The sequence below is a fragment of the Grus americana genome, chromosome 5, assembly GCF_028858705.1.
Source record: "Grus americana isolate bGruAme1 chromosome 5, bGruAme1.mat, whole genome shotgun sequence".
NCBI lineage: Eukaryota > Metazoa > Chordata > Aves > Gruiformes > Gruidae > Grus > Grus americana.
The window spans coordinates 41,123,216-41,145,727 of record NC_072856.1 but is presented as its reverse complement, the minus strand read 5'-3'; the positions used below and the strand labels follow the sequence as shown (position 1 = coordinate 41,145,727).

General features: G+C 35.5%; 1 protein-coding gene across 2 annotated transcripts in view; it reads right to left on the bottom strand.

Moving 5' to 3' along the window:
* ARHGAP5 (Rho GTPase activating protein 5) overlaps positions 1–22,512 on the bottom strand; it is a 48,417-nt gene that overhangs the window by 18,176 nt on the left and 7,729 nt on the right. Inside the window, exons 2-4 of one of the 2 annotated variants that reach the window (XM_054826462.1) lie at positions 22,370–22,476; positions 14,391–18,289; positions 3,947–4,094 (exon numbers count right to left, since the gene is read on the bottom strand). In XM_054826462.1, the coding sequence (XP_054682437.1) occupies positions 3,947–4,094; positions 14,391–18,113 (3,871 nt within the window). In that variant the 5' untranslated portion in view covers positions 18,114–18,289; positions 22,370–22,476. The remainder of the gene's footprint in view (positions 1–3,946; positions 4,095–14,390; positions 18,290–22,369; positions 22,477–22,512) is intronic. The other variant, XM_054826463.1, reaches the window with a different exon arrangement.

The window sequence follows — 22,512 nt, the reverse complement described above, 5'->3', positions numbered from 1 at the left end:
ACTTACCTGAAAGATAAAAATTCTTTCATCTTGTTCAATGAACCAACAAGAAAGAGCTCTGACAACCAACCAAAAGATTACTCATCCTGCTATAATTACAACGAATTAAAAAATTAAAGGCTTGGATAGAGAAAAAGTTTTCCTATAATCATGGACAATGCATGAATACACAAGCAGAGTTTATGAGATTTAGCCAAGCTTTCCTCATTCCTTATCCAGAAGTGACAGTGTTACTAAATTTAAGATAATCTTACATGGTATTGTACTTTTTTTTTTTAATCAATAGGTCCCAACAAGACAAAGCATTATGCGCTATTACTGCTTTGTATTATTAATATCAGCAACAATACACACTGCTGCTGAAATGGAGTTTCTAATACATAGTTAGTACTTACTAGGTTTAGATCTGCTCAAGTATTAACCACTTCCCTCCCTCAATTTCTACTTCCAATACTATCAAAAAGATTCCAATGGGATTCAAGCCCTAGATTAGCTTCCCAAAACAGTAGTTAGTTGACTACATAAAGCTAAACCAGTTCAGAATTAAACTTCTTGTTGGAAAATATCAAACTAAACAGAAACATACAGAAAATACCTATATCTGTAGGCTCTGACCTAGGGTCCCTTATTTCTACCAGATCTCCCTTTAGCCTGACAGGATCCATATGGCTCCTTCAAAAGAAAAAATCTGTTGATTAATAAAAGGCTAGAATTTTTCAGCTCCTGGATTTACTTTATTTTTAACAAATTGTCCCTCTTCTACTGATGCACACTTTCTTTTTTTTTTTGTGAGGATATTCCAGAGCAGTATGGTAAAACAAAAATCTGATGGTATATTCTGGATGTGCTCAATTCTTTAAGGTTTATGGTGGAGCAAGAATCTTCAATGGCACTTTCTGATACTATCTTCTCATCTAAGCATCCAAAACAGAGAAAACTGTTTTTCACACTGCATACTTTCTAGCATCAGCCACAATTTAGATGAGTGGGTACAAAGCACTGTCTTGTATAATTTCATTAGGCAGAGATCGGGAACATTAAAAATTAAGATTAGCCCTTCAATTTGAGATTAACCGTATCTTCGCAAAAAACCTGTAATTTGGCTACAATGCAAATTACACGTGGAAATACAAAGGGAAGGAGCTGAACTCCATGAAAGTACCTTAAAAGGAAAAGCTAAACAAATATGTCTTCTGTAAGAGAAATACACTGATTAGCCTCATTCAGAAAGAGTTGGAAAAGACTACACTTCTTCGTTAAAAAGACAACGATAGTAAATGCTGGTAATTCAGTTCAGTTAGTACTGATAGTAGACTGACTTGCTAAGAGACAGCTGAAGTACTGGATGACTCCCCAGGGCCAACAGCTGATACAATAGCTTTATCAAATGGGAATGGTACCATTCTGGGACTCCAGCCTGAAGGCAATAGATCCTGACTTGCCTTCTGCAGACCAATCATCTGCAAAACTGTATTTGTGGAATGTTCCCTCAGACAGTCCCAAAGTCAGTGATGCGATTCTATCTCAGTACGGGATTTGAAAGCAATGCCCGTGAACATCCTCCTCTCTCAAAGGCAACAAATACATTCTATCAGAACACTGCTTCAAACTCAAATACCTACAAATTAACCCAATATACACACCAAAAATAAAACTCCCATGGCCAAATATGGAAGTTGCAAAGGACAACTACAGTTACTTACACAGAATAGGAGAAAAAAAATTGTAATATAGATCAAAAGTAGAGGTTTTGTTCCATCTTTACCAAGTGCTTAACAGAAACAGCAGGAAAACTACTGTCTTCACAGTCACAAAGCAAGCATGAAGATGGCACAATGTTTGTCCAGCTTACACATATGGCTAGAATTAAAATTCTCGAGCTTTCAGTAGCTGCACAGCAGCATCCCAGGATGAACTAACATATACTGAACCAGCTAAAGGAAAAGCAGTACCTCCTGAGTCAGGCTTTTGAGGAGTCCCTCACATTTTGAACACATCAGCAGCTTAACTAAACATCTTATCCTTTAAAGACAAGTCATTAGAGGAGAATAAAAGCGTTAAATCTTCTGGGTCCTTGAGTTATTTGATGACTATGAGGGAAAAAAAGACAAAGAATCATGTTCCCACACTATTATAGTTCTCTCTCTCACCCCATAAGCTGGTGAAAATCCTTTGGGAGAAATACTGCGCTTTCTTTCAAAAAAATCTACCACAAAGTCAACAGAGATCAGAAAACATTGCTTTTTAAGCAAATACAATTTTGTTTAGATCTAGATTTATAATTTTGTTGTTCAAAAGCATTCTTAAAAGTTAAACATGCTCAAATTTAAGATATTACTTCTAGATTCTACAAACTCTTGAAAAAGTCATTTGGTCTTCATTACTAGTGAATGTCTGTTTTATATAGCTCTACATGGTAGCTGTATGTAGCCATTTTTAAAGAATACAAATTCAGACAGTGACTCACCCATAAAATTATGGCGGTTTGGACTTTTTTCCTTTTTTTTTTCTTACATACAGTAGCAAATACAAAATATATATTAAACTGCCTATACCACTCTATTACTCCTGGCCCTTCTTCCTCCTTCCCCATTTTTTTTTTCTGGGTGAGGTGGGGAAAGCAAAAGCAACAGGAAGGAAAACACAGCTCTTACCTTTAGGCAAGAAATCAATAGGAGGTAAAGGTTGAAGACATTTATACTTGCATCTCTGACTCCCAAAAGATCAGTGCCTGAGGTTTCACCTAATTTTTTTGATTGCAATAATTCAGTATATAAATCTTCAAAAACAGCTACTAGGCTCACAACCTGTAGTAGTTCTTCTGGAAACACTATTACAGATGGCAGTAAGACTGAATTTTAGTTTAAGAAAGAAAACCCTTCCATTTTACTCTTGCTAAAACTGTTACTGACATCTTACAGCCAAAATTGTATTACAGAACTCAGAAAATGTTGAAAAAAGGTGCTGTTTCACTTTATGCTAAACAATATCGAACTGCAGACACCCATCAAAAGCTGGTCCTGCTTACGTTTCAGCCCCAGTCTCACACTCTCATTTGCTTCAAATACAGCATTTATGCAACTTCAGAGCAAGCAAGATGTAGACACTAACTGAACACTCATGCTCCCCATCTTCAAAAAACAAAACAAAACCCCAAAAAACCCCAACCACAGGCCACTCCCAAACCTTAAAACAACTCTCCACTCCAAATGTAGTCTTCTTTTGGACCACCAAGATCATCCTACTCATCTCATGGTCACACAGTAAATAAGCTGAAAGCAGCAAGAGAGGGGACAAACACACAACGAGCGACCCAGGGAGAAAGGAGATGGATGAAAAAACATACTGTGAAATTTTCCCCTCGTGCAAACACATATACATTAATATTTTACCTTAAACTGAAATCTGCAAGTTAAACAAACTGCTTAACATTTTTCATATGGAATTACACAGTATTTTGAAAAGAACTGTTTCCATCTCTGTAACAAGTTAAAATGCTAAACCAGGTTTACCAGCAAAATAAAGCAAGCAAGCTGACTAATTAAGCCATACCAAGTACCTGTTTTCTGCAAATGGAAAAAGTGGATTTCAGAGCTATTTAATATATGAAGTAAAATACAGTGGCAAGTGAGACATGTAAGACTGGAATGCAATTGGGTTAAAAGTCATTTGGCATTAGAAAGTGATATCAGTTCTTTAAATTACAGGAAACAAATGTTAAACTTCGTTTGTCAAAAAGAAATTAAATATTTGTGTAAAAAAAGACAAAAGACCAACACGTATTAAGTGTACGATTCAGAGAACATATTCTACTTTTAAAATGTGCTTTTCCCATAAGAGTTATTTCTAGGTAATAATTCTAAAAGTACTTTAAAACAGAAAATGTAAGGCTTTACTCATTCTGCAAAGTAGGAAAGTCTTTCCTCCAACAGTTCTCCTATCTTACCTGTGTCTTCAATGAATTGCACACATTTTTCAACAAACAGAGGTATCGGTTTCTCAGGTGTAACCAGATCCTGTAGAGGCATCCCAAAGTAATTACTTTCCCAGTTTCTACGGATTGGAGGATTGAATGTCTTAGTTTTCTTTTTTGGCTACAACAAAACAGAGTTATTTAAGTGATATTCAAGTAATATTTTAACTAACTCACATTGCAATCATTCAGTAAAAAAACCCAGATCATACATCTATCAGACATCAAAATTTCTCTATGGCAAACTGAATAAAAATAAGTGTGTTTTTAATATAGCATATGTTAAATAAAAAGCACTCAAATAACTTCTAATAGATTTGGTCACTTTTGCATCACATTAGGAACTGGATGACCCAATGCGCCAGTAAATGAACTACTGTAGGAACAAAAATGAACACACTACTTGTTTAGAGCGCTATGACAAGTCTTTACATGCTTTCTGCACCACTCACAAAGGAATCTACATGAATGACATTTGAACCAGACCTCTATCGAAATTTTTTAGGATAAGATTGTGAAGTGTCATATCACACACAAAAGAATTTGTGTGTCTTCTGTATGAATCTCACTAAAGATACTAAATAATCTTTATATTGCAACTATGCTGGAAACATGATGATGCAGAATGTATAGCAATCAATCTCAGACTTAAGAGCTACAGGCACCCCTATTAAGCACGATTGCTTTGTTACACGTACAGGATTTTAGCCAAAAGGAGGTTTGTACCCAGTCAAATCTAATAAGACTATGAGTTTCATATGGAGTTTTCTTGCTTGTTTTGATTATTTTTTTTCCCGACAGGGACTTTCATCAGTTCAACTGATAAAACACCTTTGGATGATTACAAGAATTATATTGTATCAGATACCATGTTTCATCTCTAAATGTTGATGAAAATATTCAGAAATGACCATATAAAGTGGTCAATCAATTAGCTGTACAGTGGCAACTGAATGATCATCATCATTAAAATCTGGCATTTTATCTTTAAGTTTACATACAGTAAGAAGTTAGTTAAAAGCAGTTGCTTTTTCATATGAAAGCTCTTCAGTAAACATCTAACAGTACAAAATAAAAGAAAAAAAGCACAACAGCTAGATTTAAATTTAGTAACAAGGTTTCTAGAATTTTATAATCCATAATAAGACTACACCTCAACTAACTATTAAGACAGAACATATCTCATTTCTGGTTTACATATCAAGAAGTCTTGAGCCTCAATCTCTGTGTAAAACAAAAATCCTAACAACAGGTTAACTTTAGACTATTGTACCATCAAATTTACTTCTCCAACACTTGATAAAAAAAATTTTAAAAAATTAAATCTGTTAATCAAAACCTTTCAATAACCTAATTAAACAAGTAAGGCTTTTTATGTGGAATGCCTCTTTGTAAGACAGCTTGTGCTTCTTGAAATCAGTGGCAGAGTACCCGTGATTGACCATGGTAACAGAAGGCTAACAAAAAGTTAGGCTTATTTTTCAAATTTGGATTTTTATAAAAGGTTTGGCACTTATAATTTAGAAGAAAGGAGCATTTATTAGACAGTTATTAAAAACATTACAAAAAATTTGCTCTCCAGCAATTAATTTCTCCCAAAGTTTACATTAACTGAAAATTTAATAAAAACCTTAGGGGAAAAAACTTCGGATAAAACTTTAGGATAAACTTTCATGACTGAAGCAGACATTATCTGAAAGCATTCTTTTCAACTGTCAACTCTTTGCATAACTTTTATTCATCTTGGATAAGATATCGGTGGTTCAACCAGTATGTGCCTTCAGGTTAGAAACAGCTTTTTCTTCCTTCGTTCTCATTGTGACAGTCCCCTGCTTTGAAGTCCCCAGTACTCAACCTGGTTTATTGCCCATTTTCTCTTTAGTGACAAAATAGTATTCATTTAGGCAACAAATGTATCCAGTTCTGATGAAGGGGCCAAGCTGAAGCTAAAGAACATGCAAAATTCAGTAAAAACATTTTTGGCAAATGTTGAATGAAAGACCATTTTCGAGATACATACATTAACACAATGAAAAAAGCAAAAACAAATTGAAATTATTCCCCACACCCCACCAGGGGTTCAGTGCACACCCCCACCATCTTAGAATAGATGGAGCAACACTCAGACTGTGTATTTCAAGATAGAAAAAGACTGTGTGTCTCTTTGATTAAGACATAATATTAGCATAACATAATTATAATATAAACAAATTTTGTTTGTGTGAGTGGTAAGCAGTCTGGTTAATGGAATAATAAACTGGGATTTTATGGAAATTTTATGACAATTATAATAGTAATTATTATTATCTGTGTAGAATACCTGGAAATAGTATGAAATATCAAATATGTCTGCAAAGCCAGAATAAATAATGTATTTCTCTAATAATTGTCCTGCATTTAGAAGAATAGTTGTAAGGGATCGAGATATCAAATACGACATTATACACACAAAAAAGCAAAAATGTTTCTTTGATGAAATGTCTACCTGAAACAATCAGTTTAATCTCAAATTTGCAAAGTGAGAATTTGTCTAAAGAATTTAAAGAATAAAGAATAAAAAATAAAGAAAAAAGAAAATAAAAAAACCCCTGAAGTCCTTTTCAAACTGATCTAAAAGTAGAGTAGGAAAAGAGATGATCATTGCAGGGCTATTCTACAGACATGAAATTAGGATTTCACAAGGCAGACAGTTACAATAATAATTTTATCAGCTATTTCCCATTATGTAATTTGTCTCTCTCCTGTCCAATATTTATTAAATTATCTCTCTTATTATTTCCCTTTCTTTTGGGGCATGTGAGTGGGTAAACTCTCCAGTGACAGCATAGACCAAATCTTCTTGGAAATAACACTCACCAAAAAAAAAAAAAACCCCCAAAAAAATACTTTGGCAAATTAACAACAAAACTTTAAGGTATTAAAAAACCACCATGTTATTTCCTGATTTGAGACTTCCATACTTAAGTTGCACGTCTAGACTTCTTAAGCAGAGAACTTGTTCTGAATGAAAAGGCATGTTACTGTGCAAAAGACCTGATCTTTGTCAAAAGATCAACTGACTTCAGGAAAAATATACAGGTCTTATTTCTAACAAAAATAAGCTTTAGTTAAAGCTTTCTTTTAATCCCTGTTCCCCACCCTGAGAAAACAGCAGCTTTTCCGATCCATCAATCATAGCATGGATCTTTTAAATGTGCTAGGCAAGATAATTAATACCATAAATATTTCTGTGTAAAATTAACTTTTAAAAGTTCTCTAATGAAAAAATATTTAAACAAAAACACTGTTAAACATTAAATTATTTAAACAGCACCTGAAAAAGGTAAATAATTTCTAAATTCCTAAATTTTGACAGAGAGATTATGATTTTGCTCTGCCCAATATGCCTACTCTCCATGATACAACAGTCACCAAATACTGCATACAGCGAGCACTAATCTAGGCACAAAGACAATTTTCTATACTCCTCCTATATCATAATAAAAAAGGACTAATAGGCACCATATTAGAGACAACAAGAACCAGCACAAAAGTTTTGTTAGTTAATCCTAGCAAAAAGCTCATAGTTTCACATACCACTCTCTCATGTCAGTAGTTAAAACACAAGCCCAACACCATAAAGCTGAAATCCTCAGTTTTCATATAAATCTGGTTTTTTTATAATTGGTTGCTGCACTAACGTTGAGCTATCTAGCATGGGTTTCACCACGTGCTTCTTGCCAAAGACAACTTCTCGTCATACTCTAACAGAAGTTAACGCCAAACCTCCAGCTAATCCTTACATATTTTGGCAGGAAAATATTTTAACTCTGAGAATCCCAAACTTGCCTTGCATTGCTAATACCAAGAAGCATTTATCTGCAATATTGCTTTAATTACAGTAGTTTAATCACTAAAATGTGTGTTGCAAAAGATCAGCTGAAGCCCTCTTAACAAAGGACAAGGTAGACATGAAAACATGTATTCTAGCATGGCACAGTATCCAATTCTTGATTTCAAAACCAGAAATATTATTCTAAAAATCATAAACCCATGAAAATGTAGATTTAAATTATACTCTAGATTAACCCTCCTGACTGTAGGTACCAGGGAACCAGCTAAGCAGTACTCAGACTTCAGCCAGCTGTGAGTCTTGAGTACAATGCACTTAAAAACCTTTTAAAATCAACTTTGAAAACTAAAAAAAAGTGTCTAAACCTATTTATCAAACCCCTTTATGGATAGGCTGCTCACTCTAGTAAGTCCTCTGTGTTCAAGAGGGGCTCCCCTTCTTTTTTTCATCTCACTTCCATCCCACCAGAACTGCCATCATAATTTATTTATCAAAGGGGAAATTCAGCCACTTCTTTACCTCCCACACACTTCACTACTACTTATAATACAAAGGAAATTTTCTGCCTGCTTCATTTGCAGTCAGCCCTAAGGTCATGGAGGGCAGAGTCAATATTTTTGAGACTATTAAAGTACTTCATAAAACCACGTACCATGAACAACATTCATTTTGTAGGCTTAATAAAGTATTTGTAATCTCTAATTCATGGCTAGCTCATCATAAACTATATAACATATGAATAATGCAGATGATGGTCCCTAACATACTCTCTCTTTCTTCCCCTCATGCCTTCTGCCATTTTTACAGTTCCAGCTTGTTACACTAAGTTTTAAACTACAGAGGCTCAAGAAGGCATATGGCTCCAAATATGCATTTTCAGAGTGCTAAATTTGAACAGATGAAAACTGAAAGTACAGATTTTGATATTTCCTGTACTCCTCAGGAGAAGAAAAAAATAAAATAAAAATCACTGCACATTCCAGTCTGAAGTAGACAGTACTTTGCTAAGTCAACCATTGAATTTACACAAGAACAGCTGAACAAAAATGTAAGCTGATCTCCCACTTGTCACATGTTTACAATAGTTTTATTAAAACTGAGATCAACACACATGGGCTATACAGTTCCTGACACTATTTCAGTAATAGTTTCAACATAAAATTTCACATAGTTTTGAAATTATAATGAAAGCAAACAAGTTTGAACATAGAAAAATAGATGTCAAACCTGAACTACTTACATCATGTTCTAAAACAAGTCAAAGTAAGATATCTGCAAATTCATTTAGGTGACAGTGGATTTTTCTTGTTGAAATACTGCAACAAATTTTCAGATTAATTTAAATTAAAAGGCATATTACAATCATCTTGGTATAAAGGAAAATGGAAAGAATGTAATTCACAATCTTATTTGGAAGCAACAAATGCTGTCTGCAAACAAGGTTACAAGGCATAATGTTTTAAAGCACTGTTTTTCAGATTTAATCTAACAACACAGCTGGAAACTCCAGTCACACACACAAAAAAAGATCAGACCTTGAATAATAAAACTATTGACTATAGGTCACAGAACAAAAATAGTGAAACTTTTTCAGATTTAATAACTTTTAACAATGACATGTCAAATAATTATCACTGCTCAGTTAATTTACTGTTTACAAGACCTGTGTAGTTAGGATTTTTCAGAAGTACTTCAAATAATGTCTTCCATAAAAAAAATGAAAGATATTCATACGACTCTTAATCCTACTTTTACAAATGTATTAACAAAATAATTCTTCCATAACAAGACAAGAAATCTGCAGAATTTATTTCAAGATGAAGCTCTGCCTTTCCCTTTGCAGAAATTTCTTCTGGATATTTGCTGTTCTTGATATGCTGGGGAGGATAAAAACTAAAACAACTATACTATATAAGAGGGGGAAAAATACAGTTAGACACTCAGCATATCTCAAGTTTTCACAAAGATAAGACTCTAAATTAGATGGGTAAATTTTTAATACTTATAAATTCCATAGTAAAGATAAATAATAAGGGTATTAATTGTAACTAGATGCAATAGCTATAGGTTTCCAGATCAGGCAGGCTTCCTGCTGTACAGGGAATTACTGAATTAAGACAAGGGTCAAAAATAACTTGCAATTACTTAATGTAGTAATAGTAATAATAGATAATAATAATTGATAAGTAATTTAAAAAATATTTCTAACAAGCTTGTTAACACGAGAAGGACATGGTGAAAAGAATGAAAAGCCAAGGAGCACTGGGGTTTGGGCCTCATATCAATGCATAAACTGCATGACAGTTGCAGCTTTAGGGTTATTGCACACACATGAAGAGGTTCCTCCTGTCTGAGGTGTAAGAAGGCTTCCTCCTGCAAGATCCTTATCCTCTAGGAATGTTCACTGCCCTTTCATGTCCTGAAGTTTTCTTCATTTTCTCTCTGTTGCTCCATATCTCCAAATTCATCAAGTTAAACTAAAGACAAAATTAATTTATAATATGGCCTGCAAGGCTGCTGCTTTTAGACACTGTTGTGTACCAACACACAATAACATTTTATACTAGACCTTCGTATTACAGTGTTAAAGATTCTAATTGAGATAAGCATCTACTCGTAGTTCCCACTTGGCAATTTTTGAAAAAGACACAGAGATGAATGAGCACATATCTCAGCTGGAGAGGTGTAACTTGGCAAAGCAGAAAAAGCTGAGGCAAAGTTGCCTATGAAGTACTCTGTGCTTAGTTCCTCCAAGTTTGTGAACACTGGTAAGGAAACAAATAATCAAACATAGAAAGCATGTTGATATAGGGGAGAATTCCCTCTAAAGAATGCATTTAATCTGAGAGATACTTTGTGTAATAACAGAAAAAAGGACTAGGTGCTTTTTCACAAGAGAAACTTTTACAGAAAAAAGTTCCATATTGGACAAAAAAAAAAAGCACATCATAACCTAACAAATATTGGCATACAACATGCACTAAAAAGCTCTGAAGCACAGTGTGCACACGCAACTCCACATCAACTTGGCTAAAAAGTCCTATGACTCTGAAGCCAGTCTGCTTTCTTTTTCTCTCCTCCTCTCTGCATTTTTTCCATATACTTCCTTACCCCAAAAAATATTAACAGTCCACTTGTTAACAGGATATGTAACGCTGTACAATAAGTTTTTCAGACCATTTAGAAACATGACAATAACATAAAATAGGACAGAGGTGGGTATATCACAAGTTAGACTATGCTAGACTGATTCAACCTTCTCCATTGAAAACATGTATTCTTTTCCAGAAGCAAAGAAACTACAATGATCAGTTGGTTTTACCAATCTGGACTTTAGTAAGGCATTTGATGGCTGCATATAGGAATCTACTGTGACAACTGGAGTAACAGAAACAGGATGGTATTAATATATATATTAATATATAACCTGTACTATGCAGAATGAATGTGCATGTACTATAATGTACATGTACTATGTGTACATAGTATAATTATCCATGTACTATAAGCCACCAGTACTATACAGTGGGCTGTCATTAGCTGGAAATTTATGCTTCTGAATAGCAACAAGTAGAACAATTCTGAGTATTTACTTTAATAACATGTGTTCACAATAGATTTAAAAAAAATTTGGTACATATGTGTTAGCAAATCAGTCAAACAACAACTTAATTTCAGGGTTGTAAAAAAGCACTGTTGTTTTTCCTAATGTTTGCCAAAACTCCCTTCCTCCCAGCTCTGGCCTTCCTCCCTTCAGTTTTTTACCTGAATCCTATAATCAGTCTACGCCCATCTCCTGCCTCCCTACATATGTCCTAGTGCCCATACCTGTATATGATTTCATCTTGTAAGTTGGGAGACTGGGGTCTGAAAGCATCGGGACAGAATGAGCATCCTTCAGCAAGGTCACGTCTCTTTCTTGAAACACATTATCTTCCAATGTCCGTCCCCCCCCAATTTTTTTTTTTTTTAATTCTAAATGTAAAAATCTGCATAGGCAAATTCTGTCTCTAAATGAAACCTGCTTTGCATAACTGAAAACCTAAGTGCAAAACCCAGAAATGACTGTGCATAGGAGCTTCCTGCAATACCATACAAGAAACCCACCCAGAAACACCACATCTCAAACTCCTCAAACCAACAAAGATGAAAGGAGTATCAAGAATGTTACATCCTATTTGGGCTTTAAAAAGCAACAGCATTACCACAAAGCTAGTTTAAAAAAAAAAAAAAAAAAAAAAAAAAGAGAGAGATCAAGTTGTAATCTTTGACAGAGATGAGAACCTCAGACTTCAAAGGTTGAGTTTTTCCAAATTCATTTTGTTCATAAGATTTCTGTATTTCAGAATCACTATAATTATAGCAAGAATAGTTACATGTGTATCTTATGTTCTCTTTACATACAGCTGAACAATTTAGAAAAAGTATCAGTAACAGCTTTAAGAAATATTCAGAAAGGAGTACAAAAGTTTTATTTATCCCTTTCACATTCAAAAGGTCAAAATTCTCAAAAAAAACCAACAAGTAATCAGTAAATAGTGGTGCACGAGCATCCCTCGCATGGACTAAATAATATTCAACAAGGAAAAGACCATTCGAATAATTTCTGAGTTTTTGTAGTTAAAGACTTCTAGCTGATCATCTAAAACAACACAGGAAAACATGGTGAATAAGTTCCAAAACTAAAGAAACCTGCATGCCTCTTGCAAAAAAATCAACAGTTAAAAAACCCAAAGGAGTATATTACAAACTAGAATGACTCATCACACAAATGGGAACCACTCTCACTTCAACGTAATGCAAGTCAACACACATAGAAGTCACTACTTATCAAAAGCACTAAGCACTCAACATTCTTAGATATTTTGAATGCTTGCAAACATTTTAGCTATCAAGTTAAATTTGTTTTCTCCATCATTACAATAATTTGTACTTCTACTATTAAAAGTTTTCTCCAATTTGAAAGTATCAGCCCTGGACCACAACTAGCAAGTTAAAAAACAAACAAACAACACTAATAAAACCAAGAGGTAAGTTAAAGAAAACTTGAAAGATGTCTCTTGTAATCTTCAAGACTCTTAACCAATACAAAAATTTAGAACAGCCTGAAGCTTCTGACTCAGGCTGCCTCTCAACAGGCCAAAGCCAAAAGTAAAGGCTTTGGTAAAGATATCAGGGCGTTTCCTGACACAGTGCCAGGAAGAGTAGATCCCACTACAGTAGGTCTATACAGTTCAAACATAAATATCCAACTCGGAGGAACCTTCTGTCAACTGAACACAGCCGAGACATTAGGAGGATTATGAATACTGTATTTCAATTTCTATGTAGCAAGATTATTTCAATCAAAATTATCTAAATTATTGTTTTTAATAACATTTAAGCTTCCCCAAAAGAATAACTTCAAAGTATTTTTAACCGAATGATTTTATACCCACAAGACATCATTATCTATGCTTATGAGTAAGCCTTAAGAAAATGTAGTGCCCTTTAAATCAGTCATGTGTAATTCAAATCACAGCTGCATACTACGGAGTACAATTTGGAATTTAATCCATTAGTAAAATTTAACTCTGGTTCTACTTGAACAAAGCTTATTTCTAAACGCTATTCAAGTACTGTCAGATTTAAGCTAAAAGGGATGTTTTTAAAATAATACAAAAGACAATATTAAAAAGGTCAAGTTATTTTGAGACAAGAAAGAAAATCTAACTGACCAGGAAAATGCCTGATTTAATGTTACACAAAAACTATGTGCAAGACAATAATCTAGCTTAAAAATTGAAATCTAAACTATAAAGAGTATGCATCCAGTACCTGTACCATAACACTACCTTGATATAATAAGTTTTAAAACAGTAAGTCAAAAAATAAGTAACTATGAAGAAAAAAAATCAAAATAAAACATAGACATTTTTCAAGCAGAGTGTCACATTATTATTTAGAAACCCACACTGGGCAGGCATTTTGTTCCCTTTGGGGTTTTTTTTGAATAGAGAACTGTACAGGTAGCACAGCTTTCAACTTGATTACTTGCTTGCCCACACCAGGAAAATGCAGCATTCTGTAAAAACACTATACAAAGTTTCCTTTTCGTGCTCTTGTTTTAGAGTTCCAGGTAGACAACCAAGAATTAAAAAGAAACCACCCCTTTCGTTCACCAGCCCTAAACTTCATTCCAACAGCCGGAACTGCAAGAACTGAAAGAACCAGTTCTACCCAAGTACTTATAAAGCAGCTTTTTTTTGTTTGTTTTTTTTAAAAAAAAAAGTTATGATTAACAAGGAAGGATCTGTGGACCAAATTCTGCCTTCGCTCACTCATAGGAAAGAGAGACTGCACATGTACAGAGGTGAAAAGAACTGAAACTTATTGAACAGCTGATTAAGTAGACAAACCATCTCATTCCCTCAGGTTTGCTAGTTCCGAGCAAGTTAAGTAGAAACTTGTACAAGAATCAAACAATGCTACATCAAAATTTTAAATCACCTCTTTCAAAATAGGGTGACACTCTTGCATAGTTTGACTCTTCCCTTCTTACAATGCACCAGAAGTTGTAAGTAGAATTTAAATCAATTGCCTTACCTTCTTATCTTCTTTTACTTTGTGGGTTTTCTTTTTCATTTTTTTATCATCCAATTCTTGATCCGATGTAATAGCAGGGTTATCTATGCCACCCTTCCATGTTTCAACAGGTGAAAGAAGTGGGTCTTCTTCACTTCCACGATGTCTTCCTTTTCTTTTAGTTTTAGAGGTGGTGAAAGCCTCATCATCACTTGCATCCGAATGTGTTCTCCTATAATAAGACTTAGCTTTGCTGAACAGAGTCTTAGACTTGTATTTGTATTTTGAAGGCCTTCTTTCCCCATGACTTTTGGACATTCTGTCAGAAAACCCATTTTCTTCCTCGCCTTGCGTATTTATAACAATTGAGTTTCGAACTTTAATAATACGATTCTGACTGTCATCTGGAACTGCGTAGATATCATCTGCAAAGCCTTTATGTTTGTAAATAGTGTCAACAGGTTCAGCATAGTTGTCAGATTGGTCTGTATCTTCTGGTGGTGCTGCAGGCACTCGAGAAGGTTGTTTCCTGGGGTTTTTGCCAATACCTGCCTCAATTGTTTTCAGGAGGTTAGGATCCAGCTTTTTCACATTTGTTCTTGGAACTAGTGGTTTCGGTTTTATTGGAGGAGGCACTTTATGGTTGCGTTCATGGTCATGACAATTGAGTGGTGTACTGTGAATAGGATACTCATTTCCTTCCAAATCCAATCGGTACTTTGAACGGTCACTAGGTGCTGGGAGTAACCTTACATCATCACCAATTGGACTGTAAGGTGGTGGTCCTTCAGTATCATCCTCTGAATCTGGATAATTATAGTCAAGGGAACTTCCTCTGGGAGATCTGGGAAAAACATCTTCACTTGTATGAGTTGTTTCCCTTGTGCTGTCTGACATGTAGGAACTTTCAATCATGTTCTTTTTCTCTAATACATCACTGAAGAACAATGTGAAAACCTCAGTTTGACGATGATATTGAGATAATGAATATAAAGCTGTAAACTTAGCAGTAATCTCTGTTGCTATGTGTTCTCCTTCAGTCATGAGTTCCTTGATTGCTTCATTCTCAAAGAAGTCTGCCTGGCTATCAGTAACAGCCACTAACTGGACAGGAATTGTATCCTGAACTTCAGAAAGAAATGCCCGAAGCATTCCCATGGATGCCTTCCGCTTCGCAGAATAGACCAGTATATATCCGTGAACAAGTTCATCTTTCCTGACACCAATTGATGAATGATATGATAATATAGTTATCTGTATTCGACGCCTCTTTTCACCTATTATTTTATCAAGCATCAAAGAATTATTCTGGCCAGCCTGAGCAGCACTACAGGAGTGAGAGTCAAGGAACGGTGAAAGAATAAGATCCACACTAAACGGATCACCACACATGGCACACATGACAATTCTTAAGTCAGCTTCTGACAGATCTTTAATGGTGGGAACTGGACTTACAACATCAAAATTGTGTTTAACTGCTTCCAGTACTCCCCTCAGAGCTTGTTTTATTTGGGTCTCATTAAATTTGCGTGGATATGTACCAGCAGGCACATCTACAAACGGACATTGTAATTTGTTGGCCAATTGCTGTCCCTGATGTCTCAGAATAGGTAAATTCTTGCTAACACTGTCCCTCTGGTTAGCCAGTATTAATGTAAATGGAAGATTAGCCATATACTTGTCTCTCCTTATCTGAGAAGCTTCAGCCCTTATTTTTGCAATGCACTCCCCAATAAAACTCAGCGATTCAATAGAGTTAAACACACAGAAACAACCGTGTGGTTTAAAGGTTGAGGTCCACAATTGAGTCAACAGGTATGGGGATTTTGCATCAACTGGCCTAAGATCTAGTTCATATATTTTTCCATCTAACGCATATTCATCATCAGTGGACTGTGTCCGAATTTCATTTGCCAATTCTTGCGCAAGGCCATCTTTGCCCAAAATGAAAAGATTGACTTTATCAATGTTGGCACTATCATGGTATAAATTTGAGCGGCCATGGTCTAGTTGCAGAAGACTGTTGGCAAGTAACTGCTCTACTTTAATGTCCGTGCAATTTTGGCCACTGAGACAAGTTTCTTTAGTTGGGTGATAAACAAATCCTATGTGTTTAAGCAGTAGAGATTCTCTATCAGGTGCAAGTTTCTGTAAAGCTTTGTATCGAGGTTCTTCACTCAGAACTGCATGAATTTCACTCATTTTATCTGAACTTGGTGTTGCATTAAGATCCAGGTCATAAAACAGCTCTGAATGTTCAAAAAGCATTTCCTGAAACTCCTCTTTGGCTTTTTCAACAATCTCCCTCTGATGCCTACCATACACCTCCTTACTATCTGCATCAGTGATGTATTTGAATGCTTCATCCTCCACTACAAAACATAGAACTTCTTCCCATGGCTGTCCGGGTGAAATGAACTGGATTTTCTCAAGAGTTTTTTTGAATTTCTCCTTCATTTCCACCCTCCTTTTTTCAGATATAAGATGCTGCACATGATTTTGATAAACTTTTTCTGCCTCTAGCGTAGTCAGAAGGTCAAATGGAATCCTTCTGTCATTCACTTTATCTATATGGTCAGTTTCATCCCAGGGTGTTTTTTCAAGCACTACAAAACAGGACTGGAAGTCAGGCCTTTTCTCCATTAACTTCAAGGCTTCTGACCAGCTCAAATGTTCAATTTCATCAAGATTTGACAGAAGAGTATTAAGAGCTCTTGGCAATGCGTTAATGTATTCTTCTTTTCTTTTTCTAATATGCTCCTGTTTAAGCTGCTCTATGTGTTTTGAAAACGTATTTTTGGCCTTTTTTGTTCCTTCCAAATTTATGTACTCCTCATAATCAGGGTGGTTTTTCAGTTTATTACTAACGGTCTTCCAAGTTGCATGATAGTCTCTCACAGTTTGGACAAGTTTTTCAAACTTATCTGTTGCTGTAACAACTAACTGTCTTTGAGTTTTATAGGCATCCAGATAGGGAATTATTTTAGGTTTACCACGAGTTTTATCCATCATTTGTACCAGTGCAGTAAAACATGTTTCAACATTGACATTGAATCTTGCCGATGTTTCCACTACGACAAGGTTCTTCTTATTTGAAGCAAAGGCCTGAACCTCTCGCAGATAATGATCCACACATTCATCACATTTCGTTGCTGCTATTATTATGGGTTTTTTAGATTTTGAGAGCTGGATATAAAGATTATTCACAAATTTAAGTTGATCATCAAACTTCCTATTGCATCCTTGGCTTACGTCAATGCACAATAAAAACCCATCTATGCTTAATTTCCCTTCAGGCATTTGTTTTTGCTCAAAGTCTTGCTCCAAGCCTAGCTGATCTGTGCAAATGTACATTAGTTTTTCTGCTGATTGCAGTTTAGAGGCAGCTGCACGTTTTATATATGGTTGTAAATTCGTACTCCGATGAGGCAAGAAAGTCTGATCATCAATGAACTCAGTCTGTTCAATTACATGAATTCTGCACTCAATTCCATCCTCACCACTTTGTGTTACGTCACCCCAGTACAAAAAGTGATCATTGTTAACAACTCTTCCTCCAAAGTCAATTGTGCTAAGCACAGAGGTATGCTCAGGATAATATTCATCTGCTTTTGAACGAACGAATCTATTGCACAAACACGATTTTCCAACTCCACAATTACCTTTGTCCTTTTCAGTTCCAGACAGTCCAACAACACTAACAGCATAAGATGGGGGACGTGGCTCTTTGTTTTTTGCCATCATAACTTTCCTCTCATCCTTTTGCAAGTATCAAGGTAACTGTATGTGGTTTTCATTCTGGAAAGGTTCCTACAAATTTAAGTTGTATATCCAGGGTTCCAGAAATAGCTTTCAGTTGTTCTTGCTTTAGCTTGTCATTGAGAGAACCTCAGATGATTAGGATGAGGAGCATCATCTTCCTACAGAAAACAAGGGGGGGGGGGGGGGAGGAAATTTAAAGATTGCAGGTATTTCTTTCTAATATTCACGAGAGAAGAGATTTTAAAAAGCACATATACTTGCTCACCCTGAAATTGTTTTCTATGTATATGAAAATCTTACCACCACTTTAAATGAGGTCTTAAACTCATAATTCATTAATGTTAATGCTATTTATAAATTTTAAAATAAACAGGCTTTAGGCATAGTTTAATAACAGTTCATCACCTATTTTGATAGGTGATCAGCATACTTCTAAAAAAATAAAAAACCACCAACCCCCCCCCCCCAAAAAAAAACCAACCCACACCCCAAATCACTGTTTTCCTTCATAGCTTATGGGCACTAGGCACAAGAAAGCATCTTCCACTATGATAAATACAACACAAAAACTCTAAACCAAACCAAATATTCACTTATATACACTTTTATTCACACTCATACTTCTACTAGATAGCATGCTTACCTGCATGAATAACACTACTTCTGTGTACATTTCTATGTTTGGTTTTAGGTTTCAGTAAAGAAACTTTCAAAATAAGAAGTTGTAAAACCAGGATGTTGGCAATATGGCTCAGTCACTACCTATTTGCCAAAGTAAACTACTTTATTTGTATACAAAAAGTAAACTGCTTTTAAGGAGAAGTTTCTAACCTGAATTCTACAGAAAAATACAAATATTGTCCTACAGATACTAGGTACAGAAAAATAAGACTTATGTCTGAGATTTTAAGATTACAATGTTGTATCATTCTTTCCATCTTTAGAAAAAACCAAAAACTTTTAATAACCATAAACAAAACCTACTATATCTACATTCAAACTTCCACAGAATTATTACAAGGTTCCAGTGGCTTTATTGAAATTGTCATCAAGTATAATGATTACCACTAACTCTCAGTTATTAATCAGAAGAGTTTGCTTATATACATACTGCAATTGGAAAGCTATTTACTGTTTTAGAAACAATAACATTATGAGGAAAACATAAAAAATTGAATGGCTGAATGACTGGGCGCAGCAGGTTGCAATCAGTGGCATGACGTCTAGTTGGGGGCCAGTAACTAGCGGTGTACTCCAGGGGCCAACACCGGGCCCAACACTGTTCAACATCTTCCTTAATGACTTGGATGACGGGGTAGAGTGTACCCTCAGCAAGTGTGTTGATAACAAAACTGGGAGGAGTGGCTGATACACCAGAGGTTTGCGCTGCCATGCAGGGAGACATGGACAGGCTGAAGACATGGGCTGACAGGAAACTCACGCACTGCAAAGTCCTGCATCCAGGAAGGAATAACCCCATGTACTAGTATATGCTGGGAGCCAACTGGCTGGAAAGCGGCTTTGCAGAAAAGGACCTGGGGATCCCAGCAGACAGCAAGCTGAACACAAGCCAGCAATGCGGACTTGCGGCAAACAAGGCTAACGGTATCCTGGGCGGTATTAGACAAAGTATGGCCAGCAGATCAAGGCAGATGATCCTTCCCTTCTACGCAGCACTGGTGAGGCCACACCTGATGCACTGTGTCCAGTTCTACAGTACAAGAGGGATACAGAGCTACTGGAGAGTCCAGCAAAGGGCCACTAAGCTGATTAAGGGACTAAAGGCTGGGAGAGCTGGGACTGTTTAGTCTGGAGAAGAAAAGGCTCAGGGGCATCTCATCAATGCATACAAATATTTGGAGGAGAGGTGCAAAGAAGGCAGAGCTAGACTCTTTCTGGTGGCATCCAATGACAGGACGAGAGGCAATGGGCACAGACTGAAACGCAGGAGGTGCCATATGAGCATTAGGAAACACTTTTTTCTTGTGAGGGTAACTGAGCACTGACACAAGCTGCCCAGAGAGATTGCAAAGTCTCCCTTACTGGAGATACTCAAAGCCCACCTGGACATGGTCCTGTGCAACCTGCTCGAGCAGGGGGGCTGGAGAAGATGACCTCCAGAGGTTGTCCAAAGGTACCTCCTACATCGTTGTAAAATTTTGTGAAAATATTTTTCTAAGAATATTTTTCTCATTTTCTTGGTAAAAAGACAGCTGTCACATGGCACTATAAATGAAAGGTACAGACTACTGTACTTAACATATTTGGTTTTACATTTGTGGAGTACTAAATAACAACATCAATGTATGTAAACAAACTTGTAAATAGCCCTTATATGAAGAAAAAAGTATAACAAGCCTCAATAGTGAAATTTTAGTCTCTATTCCAGCTTTATTTGTTATGTATTTTGTCATTCATAGCAACAATTTGTTGAGAATGGTACTGTAGTACCTTCCTCTAGTTTAAAAAAAAGGATGTGTAGGATCTGTCATCCAAAAAACTCTCAAAATCTGCTTTAATACTTGTAAAACTACTTCACAACTGCTAAAACCTATCTGAGTTTGAAGACACGCAGCAGTAAAAGCAGTATTTGTATCACTAAAAGTTGCAATAGAAGATAAAAATATTGAAACCTTTAATATCTTGTATAGAATCAATGCCTGGCTAACAGAGCTTTCCAACTAACACCTAGAAATAGAAAACTGACATTCTGATTAGAAACATAGTATTTATGTAATGATATTTGTAATGAAATTCATTGACCAAAATATAAAATAAAGAACACATATATAAAACCAGCTTTCAGTTATAGAAATCATAGTCAAGGAAAGTACCTTTTTCATGATAAAGTATCAATTTCATTACAAAATGAAAAGGAAAGTAAACTTGGTCTAATTTTTATACTTGAGAGTTTTTATATTGCAAGAACTGAAACTTTTATGCTGTCTTTTAGGAATGATTTTTATTTTTTTAAGTCAGTTTACTCAAAGCCATATTCAGAAAGAGAACTTGTATTTTAAATTTTGCTTTTTACTGTTTCCACTTTTTTATGGTCTTAAAACACAGAATTTAGAGCTAACAGAAAACGGCTCTGGGAATAAAAATACTTAGCAAAAGTAAATCCTTCACAAGCAGTGTTTATATTACTACAAATAAACCCAGTGTTTTCTTTCTAAAGCAAAGCTTATCATAGTAGCATCATTCAAACTATTTAGAATGAGAGGTTTAGTCAGCACTTCCACTATAAAATGTTTTCTGTTTACCACAGCACAATACAGATTTGACATGGACTAAACTAGAACACAAAAATCTTCATCGAGGGGATTATTTAATTTAATCAGGAAGACGCTGTCAATTTGCAACTAGTTTATAAGAAACAATCAATACTTTCAGATACCCTACATCCTCATGTAGCAAAGGTTGTTCCTCCTTCAGCAATAAATGTTTTGTCAAATCAATACATTTTTAAGTGAGTAAGTACAAAGAGTAAGGTGAAATGGGGCACTGACAAAGGGAAAACAAACACAGCCTCTCAGAAAATTTCTGACATGGAAGATTTTCACCATAGTGAGAGTTGAATCGGTAAAGCTATTTAAAATCAGTGTGGTTTTCTTTTCATTTTTTTATATAGTTTCTACTCTGCACTGATTGCACAAAGCAAAGTCACAGAATGAAATGTATATTAATTTAGAAATAAACCTGGTAAAAACCTGACATCATAATGGTTTAACATTTAATATGTATTCTTTATTAAATTGCTCCCCAAATGGAAGATTTTTCTTTTCACTACAACACTAATTTAAAGGTACTATATCGTTTGTGCAGTTTTAAAATATACACACTGGAAATTCACGGTAAGTTAGTTCGATTATCTTACTTCAGTCTGCCTAATTCTATTATAACAAATTGAAAAGACTCCAATTCCTCGCCCCCCATCCTCTTCATCTTTGTCACAGATTCCAAGGAGGGGTTGTTTGATTTCTCCAACTAATTTCAGTCTTCAAATTGAAGATAACAGAGCATTTCTGTGTTTAAATAGAAAAATTCTGAAGAACTACAGAAGACACAAAGTGTATGGCATCACTGCAAGAAGAATCACTGCACCATAGGACCTTGTCTCTACAGGCTTTTAGATTTCCACATGTAGTTACAAAGAAAATAAGGTGTATCATCTTATACTTATTCACCCGCCTCCCCCCTTAAACATAAGACTATGAAGGCCTAAAGCCCAAACTTACCCCTAGGAAAACAAGGTGCAAAGCAAGATTATTATCCTGCTGTGATCTTCCTGCAGTAATGTCACACATTTAAACAGCGTCCTTCAGTAAGTCCTTCCCTGAGGAATCTGAAAACAAAAAGTAAGATTCATTAATAATTTCAA